At 42.6% G+C, this 12,629-nt stretch overlaps 1 protein-coding gene across 5 annotated transcripts in view; it reads left to right on the forward strand.

Moving 5' to 3' along the window:
- The window catches only part of katnal2 (katanin p60 subunit A-like 2), a 125,789-nt gene that overhangs the window by 35,104 nt on the left and 78,056 nt on the right, over positions 1-12,629 (forward strand). For all 5 annotated transcript variants that reach the window (XM_068030112.1, XM_068030121.1, XM_068030131.1 and 2 more), the window contains 2 exons: positions 4,593-4,635; positions 11,634-11,736. In XM_068030112.1, the coding sequence (XP_067886213.1) occupies positions 4,593-4,635; positions 11,634-11,736 (146 nt within the window). The remainder of the gene's footprint in view (positions 1-4,592; positions 4,636-11,633; positions 11,737-12,629) is intronic.

Here is a 12,629-nt window from a genome sequence, read left to right on the forward strand (position 1 = left end):
AGCAAGTGGTTGGGATCTGGAATGCATTGCCTAAAATGTGGTGGAGGCAGGTTCAATCAAGGCATTCAAAAAGGAATTAGACTGTTATCTAAAAAGGAAAAATGTGCAAGGTTACGGGAAGAAGGCAGGGGAATGGCATACGGTGAACATAGAACATAGAACAGTACAGCACAGTACAGGCCCTTTGGCTCACGATGTTGTGCCGAACCTTTAACCGACTCTAAGATCAAACTAACTACCTACCCTTCATTCTACTATCGTCCATGCACCTATCCAAGAGTCGCTTAAATGTCCCTAATGTATCTGCTTCTACTACCACTGCTGGCAGCGCATTCCACGCACCCACCAACCTCTGTGTAAAGAACCTACCTCTGACATCTCCCTGAAACCTTCCTCCAATCACCTTAAAATTATGCCCCCTGGTGATAGCCCTTTCCGCCCTGGGAAAAAGTCTCTGGCTATCAACTCTATCTATGCCTCTCATCCTCTTGTACCCCTCTATCAAGTCACCTCTCATCCTTCTTCGCTCCAATGAGAAAAGCCCTAGCTCCCTCAATCTTTCTTCGTAAGACATGCCCTCCAGTCCAGGCAGCATCCTGGTAAATCTCCTCTGCACCCTCTCTAAAGCTTCCACATCCTTCCTATAATGAGGCGACCAGAACTGAACACAATATTCCAAGTGTGGTTGAACCAGGGCCTTATAGAGCTGCAGCATAACCTCGCGGCACTTAAACTCAATCCCCCTGTTAATGAAAGCCAACACACCATACGCCTTCTTAACAACCCTATCAACTTGGGTGGCAACTTTGAGCAATCTATGGACATGGACCCCAAGATCCCTCTGTTCCTCCACACTACCAAGAATCCTGTCTTTAAGCCTGTATTCTGCATTCAAATTCGACCTTCCAAAATGAATCACTTCACACTTTTCCAGGTTGAACTCCATCTGCCACTTCTCAGCCCAGCTCTGCATCCTGTCAATGTCCCGTTGCAACCTACACCAGCCTTCCACACTATCCACAACTCCAGCAACCTTCATGTCATCGGCAAACTTGCTAACCCAGCCTTCCACTTCCTCATCCAAGTCATTTATAAAAATCACAAAGAGCAGAGATCCCAGAACAGATCCCTGCGGAACACCACTGGTCACCGAGCTCCATGCTGAATACTTTCCATCTACTACCACCCTCTGTCTTCTATGGGCCAGCCAATTTTGTATCCAGACAGCCAACTTTCCCTGTATCCCATGCCACCTCACTTTCTGAATGAGCCTACCATGGGGAACCTTATCAAACGCCTTGCTAAAATCCATATACATCACATCCACTGCTCTTCCTTCATCAATGCGTTTTGTCACATCTTCAAAGAATTCAATAAGGCTGGTGAGGCATGACCTGCCCCTCACAAAGCCATGCTGACTATCTCTAATCAAACCATGCTTTTCCAAATAATCATAAATCCTGTCTCTCAGAATCCTCTCCAATAATTTGCCCACTACCGACGTAAGACTGGCTGGTCTATAATTCCCAGGGTTATCCCTATTCCCTTTCTTGAACAAGGGAACAACATTTGCCACCCTCCAATCATCCGGTACTACTCCAGTGGACAGTGAGGACGCAAGGATCATCGCCAAAGGCGCAGCAATCTCTTCCCTCGCTTCCCGTAATATCCTTGGGTATATCCCGTCAGGCCCCGGGGACTTATCTGTCCTCATTCAAAATTTCCAGCACATCCTCCCTCTTAACCACAACCTGTTCGAGCATATCGGCCTGTTCCACGCTGTCCTCACAAACGACCAGGTCCCTCTCACTAGTGAATTCTGAAGCAAAGTATTCATTTAGGACCTCCCCTACCTCCTCCGACTCCAGGCACAAGTTCCCTCCACTATCCCTGATCGGCCCTACCCTCACTCTGGCCATCCTCTTGTTCCTCACATAAGTGTAGAACGCCTTGGGATTTTCCTTAATCCTACCCGCCAAGACTTTTTCATGTCCCCTTCTAGCTCTCCTAAGTCCATTCTTCAGTTCCTTCCTGGCTACCTTGTAACCCTCTAGAGCCCTGTCTGATCCTTGCTTCCTCAACCTTAAGTAAGCTTCCTTCTTCCTCTTGACTAGCTGTTCCACATCTCTTGTCATCCAAGGTTCCTTCACCCTGCCGTCCCTTCCTTGCTCATCGGGACAAACCTATCCAGCAGTCGCAGCAAGTGCTCCCTAAACAACCTCCTCATTTCTGTCGTGCATTTCCCTGAGAACATCTGTTCCCAATTTATGCTCCCCAGTTCCTGCCTAATAGCATTGTAATTCCCCCTCCCCCAATTAAATATTTTCTCATCCCGTCTGCTCCTGTCTCTCTCCATGACTATAGTAAAGGTCAGGGAGTTGTGATCACTATCACCGAAATACTCTCCCACTGAGAGATCTGCCACCTGGCCTGGTTCGTTGCCAAGCACCAAGTCAAACATAGCCTCCCCTGTAGTTGGCCTATCTACATATTGAGTCAGGAAACCTTCCTGGACACACCTGACAAAAACTGCTCCATCCAAACTATTTGCACTAAGGAGGTTCCAATCAATATTAGGGAAGTTGAAGTCACCCATGACAACAACCCTGTTACTTCTGCACCTTTCCAAAATCTGCCTCCCAATCTGTTCCTCCGTGTCTCTGTTGCTATTGGGGTGGTCTATAGAAAACTCCCAACAAAGTGACTGCTCCTTTTCTGTTTCTGACTTCCACCCATAATGACTCAGTAGACAAACCCTCCTCGACGACCTCCCTTTCTGCAGCTGTGATACTATCCCTGATTAGCACTGCCACTCCCCCACCTCTTTTGCTCATTTGGAGAGCTGGTGCAGACATGATGGGCTGAATGGCCTCCTTCTGCACTGTAATGATTCTGTGATAGAGCCGGGGAATGGGATTGATTGGATTGCTCTGCAGAGAGCTGGCATGGAATAGATGGGCCAAATGGCCTCCTTCTGTGCCTTAAGACTCTGACTCTTATTTTCAACATTAGAAATTTAATTGAGTTTTTTTTAAAAGCCTAAAATGTTATGAGCGTTTGTGGGCACCCAGTGGAATGATGGTGTAATTAATGGTCTTTGGATAGGATTTCAGAAGACAGCCACAAGATTAATTCCCAGTCTAAAACACCATAGCTGCATAGATAGGGTCAAAGAATTGGGTCTGTAAACTTCAGAAAGTGAAGACTTGTGTGATTTGATCAAGGTCTGTGAAATAATGAAGGGACCAAATTGTGCTCATGTGAAGCATGGGAACGGGGTTTACGTTTACAAGGCAAGTAAGGGCAGAACTGGCTTCGATGTTAAACCATTCTTTTTCCAGATGGAGCTGTAGAACAGGTTTTCAGTTTGTATGATGAACACTTGTTTGCTATATTTTCTCAAGAAAGAGCTGGACTATTTTGGTGGGATAGAGATTATAGAATCATAGAATGGTTACAACACAGAAAGAGGCCATTCAATTCATCGTGTCCATGCCAGCTCTCTTCAAGAGCACCTCTGCTAGTCTCACTTGCCTGCCCTTTCCTGGTAGCCCTGCAAATGTTTTCTCTTCAGGTGCTTATCTAATTCCCATTTGGAAGCCATGTTTGAATCAGCCTCCACCACATTCTCAAGAGTGCATTCCTGAACCTAACCCCTTGCTGCGTAAAAAAAAAAAAAAATCCTCATTACCATTGCTTCTTTTGCCAATTGCCTTAAATCGGTATCCTCTGGATCTCGATCCATCCGCCAATGGGAACAGTTTCTCCCTGTGTAGTCTGTCTAGGCCTCTCACGATTTTGAACACCTCTATCAAATCTCTTCTCAACCTTCTCTTTAAGGAGCTTCTCCAACCTATCCATGTAACTGAAGTCCTTCATCCCTGAAACTGTTCTCATAAGTCTTTTCTGCATCCTCTCTAATGCCTTCACATCCTCCTTCTTAAAGCTTGGTGCCCAGAATTGGATGTAATAGCCCAGTTGAGACTGAACCAGTATTTTATAAAGGTTCACCATAACTTCCTTCCTTTTGTACTCTTTGCTTCTATTTATAAAGCCCAGGATCTGGTATGCTTTATTAACCACTTTCTCAACTTTCCCTGCCACCTTCAATGATTTGTGCACATGTATCCCCAGGTCCCTCTGCTCCTGCACCCACTTTAGAATTGGCCACTTTAATTTATATTGCTTCCCCTCGTTCTTCCTACCAATATGTATAACTTCACACTTCTCTGCATTAAATTTCATCTGCCACAAGTCCACCATTCTACCAGCCTGTCTATGTCATCTTGAAGTCTATCTTACAATTAACAATACTTCTAAGTTTTATGGCATCTACCATTACTTTGTTCAGAAGATAGGTAAGGTGTGTTGGTATGCTATAATATAAATTTGGGTTGATATGATCTAGACTAGTTTTAATCGCCTAAAAGGGTCAGAGTGGAATTTTTCAGATTTTCTCCATAGCTGGCCTAGGTTTTTAATTATTTTAGCTTTTATTCATTTAAACATCCCAAAGTGCTTAAAGTGAAAGGATTGGAGATAATTTTTAATTTATTGTATTTTCTTACGTTATGTTAATTTTGTTTTTATAGAAAATACAAAGTTGCAACCACGGAGTGGAGGAAAACTAAAGAGGTAAAGAAAAAACATTTCAAATATAACACCATGGGCTGGATTTTATTCTGGTGATGGGGGTCCTGGCAACTAACTGCCTGCCTTTGAGGATGCCGTCCCTTTAAGGGATGAGCTCTTGCATCTCGAGCTACCGGCCAATCGGAGGGCCAGCTGCTGTGCAGTACTGAAGATTGGAGGAGACCTTGGGAGAAGTAAGTGGGGTTGGGGACGCCTTTGCCATTCGGGCAGGCCCTGGTAAAAGGGGATGGTGGGGGGGAGGGCCTTTCCAGGGGTGGCAGCCATCACCGCTGTGGGGGCCCTCCAGAGGCCCTGGATTGCCCCCAAAGGAGGGACTCCCTCCCCCGAGCCCACTAGGAGGCCGCCAGGCTTTACCTAGCAGTGTCTCCACACAGCAGTGGGTCCCTCCGCCTTCAGCAATATTGAAATGGAGGTGGCAAGAGGTCCTTCCCCACTCCAGACAAAATGGCAGGCGTCCTGAGCGATGTCTGGAATGGTGCCCCTTGCCATTTTGTTTACCCCCCTCCCCGACCCGTCTCCAAGGGCAGCTCAAAATCCTGTACAGCGGAAAAAGTCTTTTTTTAACTTATTAGAAACATGCACCTCTAATTTACGTATAACCTTCATTTCATACTATGGAGTAAGATATAAGGCAACATTTTGTTTTTTCTGTCCTTTGCTGAACTTGCCAATTCCTCCTGGTGTGTAAATCTGTGGATCATGGTCATTGTCACGCAAAATAAACAAGCAGTTATTCAACCAGGAATGCACAACAGCTGGGCTTGGATTTTGCGGTCAGCAGTGAAGCAAGAGCGCTCAGCACTGACCTCAAAGAAAGCCTCGCCAGGAAATCGAGTAATCTTTGTGCTGAGAAATTTACCTCTCTCAACGTGTAGTTGATTATAGCGTTCTTTTTTGGGGGATTTCCAGTGGTGAGATGCAATTATGTTCGTAAGTGTGCATGCAGCCAATCACATTAAAGAATTTCCACAGACAGCCAACTAGGAAATGAAAATCGTTAATTAATCACATTTCAAATATTTTACACAGAGCATAATAAAGATTGGGACACACCTATGTGATGGGACATACACATGGGGTGAAGAAAGAAGCTGAAATATCATGAAAAACTTTTTTTTAAATGTAATTTCTTAAATAAAAATCTAGTTTTAGAAAAACTAGTAATAAATCATAATAGAGACATTGAAGAACATTCCACATATATTTCCAGGGCCAGATAGGTTATTCACCTAGTTATATATAACCCACACCTGGTCAGCCAAATATTTCACCTATATATGTTGAAGGAAAGACTTTGGAATATATTGAGCACTTCCATACCTTGGCAGCCACCTCTCTCAAAAGGCCACCATTGACGAGAAGATCCAATGCCAGATTAACTGTGCCAGTTCAGCCTTCTACAAACTATGGCAGCAAGTGTTTGACAATAAAGATCTCCGCAAGTCAACCAAAGTCCTAGTGTAAAGAGCAGTGTTGTCACCACACTCCTGTGCTGCAGTGAGATCTGGACTGTGTTTCAGCGACACATAGAATTTCTCTAGCATTCTTATCAGCAATGCCTCTGCCGCATCCTCCGGATTCAATCGGAGAACCATCGAACAAACACTCATGCCCTTCTTGACGCCAACTCCACAAGCATTCAGGCAAAACTCCTGCAAAACCAACTTTGATAGACTGGACACTGTATCCGGATGGCTGAAAACCGTCTTCCCCCACCAGGTCCTGTTTTCTTAACTCTCAAATGGCCAGCATTACGGGGAGGACAAAGAAAACGCTTCAAAGACACTTTGAAGCTCTCTTGAAGCGAGGCAGCATTGACATTGATGACTGGGAGGAGCTTGCTACCAATCGTTTAAAATGGCGACAGCTTGTCCATCAATCTGCATCATGCTTTGAGTTGAAACGCCTTAATGATGGGCAGAGCAGTGGCAGAGAATGAACGAAAAGGAAACAAATCCTGCACTTCAGATCACACTACCTCGTGGGACATCCTGCCCCATGTGCCCAAAGGTCTGTGGGTGGAGAATCGGCCTGCACAGTCACCTGAAGACCCACGGCAGAAACTAGTAACCTTGAGAAGATATCATCCTCGCATCGAGGGACAGCCACGCTGCCGATTACTCATATCACTAAAATCCCAGTTACACCTCATTGAGCAAGGCTTAACTTTTTATAGTGTTTCTAACTGATCTGAGAGTGGAAAAGGGGAAGTTCTTGCCAGATCGATTTCACTGATTGTTGTCTATGAGGGGCAGTGAGGTGGTGGTCCACAGTGTAAGCTGTGGTACAGCAGTGAATGACAGACTGAAATTTCAGGATTTCCGTATTCATCTGTGCGCTAAATCCTGAAGTTGTGGTCAGATACAGAGGGGTAATGACGGCGAATGCTGACAGTTTGCTCTTGGAAACCCTGCAAATTTTGGGCCCTGAAAATGTTCTCATCCAATAATTAAATTAATGCACTCTCCAGTAGGGAATTATTGAAAAGCAACCAGTAGCAGAAACCTTGGCCAATCTGCATTCTCTTTACTTCAGACATGCTATGGCCAAATGTAATGTCTCACTCTAGCATTATGTGCTCGAGATTAAATTTGAGACCACCCCCTCCCTTCTCTTGTCAGCATAACCCAATTCCATACTGAGCAGTGGCGTTAACAGTTATCCATCAGGAGACGAGAGGTATTCAGAAAAAACTGACACAATTCTAAGTGTGTCTGCTTGCGTGTGTGCGTGCTTGTGTGTATATATGGAATTGATTGGAATATGAGAGCAAATGTGCATGTTTCCACTCCATTTTACTGAGCACTAGTGCTCCAATGCTCAGTAACACCAAGCTGTTTATGTCCCTTTTTCTGATTTTTGTTTGCTTAAAACAACTTTTTATTAATAGTTCTGCTGGTGTACATTGGGTTCTTTCAGTACAATCTCATATATTTAAACCATTGTGGGAACATGTGATTACAGGTTAAGTTGAATTTTGGACATAGCTGTGTGCAGTTAAAGGAAATCCATACATCGAGGTCACCCAGCGAGCAGGGTGTATAGTCAAGGAGACTATCTGAGAGAGATGAGAGAGCCACTTTATTTTATTTAATATTTGCATTTGTTCTGTCTTTTTACTAGACTTAATGCAATTCTAGAAGTGTTTACTTATGATTCCTTATGGAATGCTGTAAGAACAATGGAATACCCTGACAATAATAGTACTGAAGACTTGTGCTCTAGAACTAACCACTCCCGTAGCCAAGCTGTTCCAGTACAGCTACAACACTGACCTCTACCCAGCAATGTGGAAAATTGCCAAAGTGTGTCCTGTACACAAAAAAGCAGGACAAATCCAACCCTGCCAAATACCACCCCACCAGTCTACTCTTCATCAGCAAAGCGGTCATGGTTTAAGTAGCATTAGCCCTTTTTTGTTTCCTAGCATTCAGCCTGACTACCAACTCCAATTTGAAGGCATATTTAAGGCAATTCTCAGGACATTTCTCCTTCAGTGTAATACCATGAATATTAAGTTGCTGTGGGGACAGGGGCATGAGATGCAGGTAGTGATAGAAACTGTCACACTGTATTTACATTTTTGGGATTCCTCAGACATTGACACTTTCTGTCACTTCTAATTTTGGAAATCAAAGATTTAAAGTAATTTTCCACTTTGGAAAATATGGAAATAAATCACAAACGCTTTGAAAGCATAATGGCCAAACATTCAAGATAATTTAAATTGATAGGTTACAATTTTTTATGGACTGTTTCTCTTTAAATGTTTAAGTGGAGCTTATTCTCTGATATGGAAGCTGTATTTTTTCTATATTTTGTTCTCAAACAGAGGTTAAAAATGACCTGTATGCACTGAGTTGTTTATTGGATTTAATATAGGCGAATTATATGGTACCAAACTCTCATTGAAATGGTGACTATTGCCACATATGACGGATGTTATGCTGAATCTTTATAAAGCTCTGGTTAGGCCCCAACTGGAGTATTGTATGGATTTCTGGTCACCACACCTTAGAAAGGATGTGAGGGTTCTTGAGAGGGTGTAGAGGAGATTTACTAGAATGGTTCCAGGGATGAGGGATTTTAGCTACAAGGTTAGGTTAGAAAAGCAGGGATTATTCTCCCTGGAGTAAAAGAGATTGGGGGGAGATTTGATAGAGGTTTACAAGATTATGACAGGCTTGGGTAAGTTAGACAAGGAAAAACTGTTCTCATTAACTGGTGCTACAAGGACTAGGGGACACAGATTGAAGGTTTTGAGCAAGAGATGCATGGGGAATGTGAGGAAGAACTTTTTACGCAGCAAGTTGTAATGACCTGGAACTCTCTGCCCACTAGGGTGATGGAAGTAGAGAGAATCGATGAGTTCAAAAGGAAATTGGATGGGCACTTGAAGGAAATAAACTTGCAGAGCTAAGGGGATCGAGCAGAGGACTCGGTTGGCCGAATGGCCTCCATCTATGCATTAATGACTATGTTTAAAGCAACTTAACCTCTACTGAAAAGCATAAAAAATCAGCAAATATTATAAGATACATGTATTGTAAGAATGTCATCAGATTGTCAAACAAATGTTGTTTTTGAATGATGAATTCAGCCTATTTTGTTTCTCAGATCTGTTATGAACTTGTGTGGCTCAAGAAAGGAATTAAACTAAGTTCATAATTCTGGGAAGTGTAGCATTGAGCTTTTGCTTTGGCACTAGTTATCCAGCGACTTGGACTAATGATATGGAGACACTAGTTCAAATCCCCCCATGGCAGCTGGGGAATTTAAATTCAGTTAATTAAATAAAATCTGCAATTTTAAAAAAACGCTAGTATCAGTGCAGGTGACCAAGTAATGGCTGGATTGTCATAAAAACTAATCCCCTTAGGGAGGGAAATCTGCCATCCTCTCCTGGTCTGGCCCATATGTGACTGCAGACCTACAGCAATGTGGTTGACTATTAACTGCTTCTGAAATGGCCTAGTAAGCCACTCAGTTGTCAAGAAGGCAGCTTGCCACCACCTTCTCAAGGGCAGTTAGGGATGGCAATAAATTGTTGGCTTTCCCAGCGACACTGTGGATGAATTTGGAAAAAAGTTTGGGAAAAACATGATTGGCTCAAGCAATAGGATTGCAGAAGAATATTTTCCTGTTTGTGTCAAAATCAACATTCCTTTCAACTCCTTTTCTGTGGAGGTTTTCAAATTTTACAATGTTTCATACACATTTTCAGTTAACTACAGGAAAGTAGATGTCATAGATACAATTATACATATCTCAGAAGACATGTATTGATTATACAGAATTCTATATGATCAGACAAAACTAATATTTTTAGATAAATTAAACCAGTAATACAAGCTTTACTAGAGTTATTATTTTGAGAATAAAGTAGTTCCTGTGGGTACATGCAGAAGAAGTAAATGACTTTCACATTTGTGCAATAATGGATTATTCCATATCATGTCACCAAGCCTCATATAGTGTCATTGCGAAACCCTATTACTAATAACTTGCAAATCAATTTCCCATGGCATTGCACATGGGAAGTGAAGACCAAGGGGGAAATTTTAACTCTTTCCCACTAGGCGTTATCATGCTAGGCCAAGAATGAAGCACATTAATTTTGTCATGACCATTGATTTTAAACTGTTACTGGAGTGAAGAAAGGACTTGTTAAATAGATCAGCTGTGGCTGAAAAAGACATTTGAAAATTAACAGAGGGTGATTGGAAGGACAAAGGACCAATCCCTGACACATTCAACCCACAATGGACCTTGATCGTCAGGTATTGTGTGTAAGAGGAGCATTCCAGAGACTGCTAAGGTGATACAATCCAAGACGTAGTCAGACCAGTTAGTCACATGACTAATCGGCTTGGCAACTTGGGGTTTTCTGAATTGTACAAACAGTTTGAACTCAGAGTGCTTTTACTCCTGGACTGAGAAGATCTCTCCTGTCTGCTCCCATCTCTTTCTCACAAGTCTCTGAATCCACTGAAGACACATGAACCCCGAGAGAAAAATCTCCTACAGCGAACAAGCTTTGAGAAGAATACTGGGCCTCAATGAAAAGCAAGATCTACCTACAATCAAGGACTCTACAGTGAGCTCGAAGAACCATAACAAAAACTCTTCAGATATTGCCTCAAACTTCTCCACTTTATTTTTCTTCTGCTCTTTTCTGTCTCTATTTGCATCGTGTATGCATGCTGGCATGGGCGCGTCGTGTATCCGTAGGTGTTAACCGAATTAGAGTTTAAATTTAATACGTTTCACTTCTTTAAACCTAAGAAAGCCTGTTTTTGCTGGTTTCTTTGCCTCATAATTGGAAAGTGGTGAATAAGGATTCACCAAGGGGGAGCTAAAAACAGTGTGTTTAAAATTAAACCCTCTTATGGTAAGACCAGGTGAAGGCTGAAAGGGAACCCTAGACCTCTTTCTCACCTGGTCGTAACAGCATGAATGAATGCTCTGCCACTGATCTCTGATTGTAACATGGCTGATTTGGAAAACAGAGAGGTGGTTGCTGGGCTCTGCAGGAACCTCATGCGTATATGCTAATCCGAAGCTTATGATATCAATTTAATTTTAATAAGGGACTGTTCAGGGAAGCCAGCATAATTTTCCAGCTGTAGTTTCCTGCCAGGCTAAGGTTGGCAGCCAACAGGAAGAACAAACAGCCCCTCCAAGATAAGTGTAAAGCATTGCTTTTGTGCTCCTCTGGACCCCACTAAGAAACTTGCAGCTTCTATTGCTTGGACTTTCTCAATCAGTGGATATAGAATTTATAATGGAAAAAGGGATAAAAAGGTGTGAGAAAAATGTGACAACAGGAAGTAATTTGTGTAGACAGGAAGTGCACACAGATGTAAGAATTTTTAATATATCTTATGTATTTATTTAAGTCTGGGCGTCTGTCCTGAATTAGTCTATGTTGGATAATTTTTCTAACTGAAGTATTCTGCTGCATTCCTGTTAAATTCTAGGACACTAAGCTATACTTCTAAGGCACTCCCTAAAATATCCACAATACAGCGTCCATGTTCCAAAATTGGAATGAAAAAGACTGAGCTGAAAACGCAAAAACAGGTCAGTATCAACAAATTTTTTATTAACTGAAATGTGATCTGTAACGTTTCTAACTCAAAGATTTAAGCCCTTTAATTAGAGGCTTATATGGTGCTAGAAAGTACACATGTTTAGGAAATGGGTCATACAGTATATTTGAGTATTGCCTATCTTTCTCTTCACAGAATTGTTAAAGTGCAGAAGGAGGCCATTCGGCCCATTGTGTCTGCATAAGCTCTCCGAATGAGCAATTCCCCAAATGTCATTCCCACGCATTCTCCTCGTAACTCTGCACATTCTTCCTTTTTCAGATAACAGTCCAATTCCCTTTTGAATACTTCGATTGAACCTGCCTCCACCACACATTCTCAGGCATTCCAGAGCTTAGCCACTTGCTGCATGAAAATTTTTTTCTCATGTCACTTTTTTGCTTCTTTTGCCAATTGTTCTTAAGTTTTTGGCCTCTTCTGTCCTTTCACTAATGGGAACAATTTCTTCCCATCTAATCTGTCCCGACCCCTCATGATTTTGAATACCTCTCTCAAATCTCCCTGACAATTGTGTAGTGGTAGAGGCCTAGGTTAATGCTTTGGGGACATGGGTTCGAATCCCACCACAACAGATGGTGAAATTTGAATTCAATTAATACATTTGGAATTAAAAAGCTAGTCTAATTGTGACCATGAAACCGTTATCAATTGTTGTAAAAACCCATCTGGTTCACTAATGTCCTTTTAGGGAAGGAAATCTGCTCTCGTATCTGGTCTGGCCTACATGTGACTCCAGACCTACAGCAATGTGGTTAACTCTTAAAATGCCCTCTGAAATGGCCTAGCAAACCACTCAAACCACTACAAAGTCTAATAAAAGGAATGAAACAGGACGGACCGCCCGGCATCCACCTAGGCACTGGA

Source organism: Heterodontus francisci, chromosome 1, assembly GCF_036365525.1.
Source record: "Heterodontus francisci isolate sHetFra1 chromosome 1, sHetFra1.hap1, whole genome shotgun sequence".
Classification (NCBI taxonomy): Eukaryota; Metazoa; Chordata; class Chondrichthyes; order Heterodontiformes; family Heterodontidae; genus Heterodontus; species Heterodontus francisci.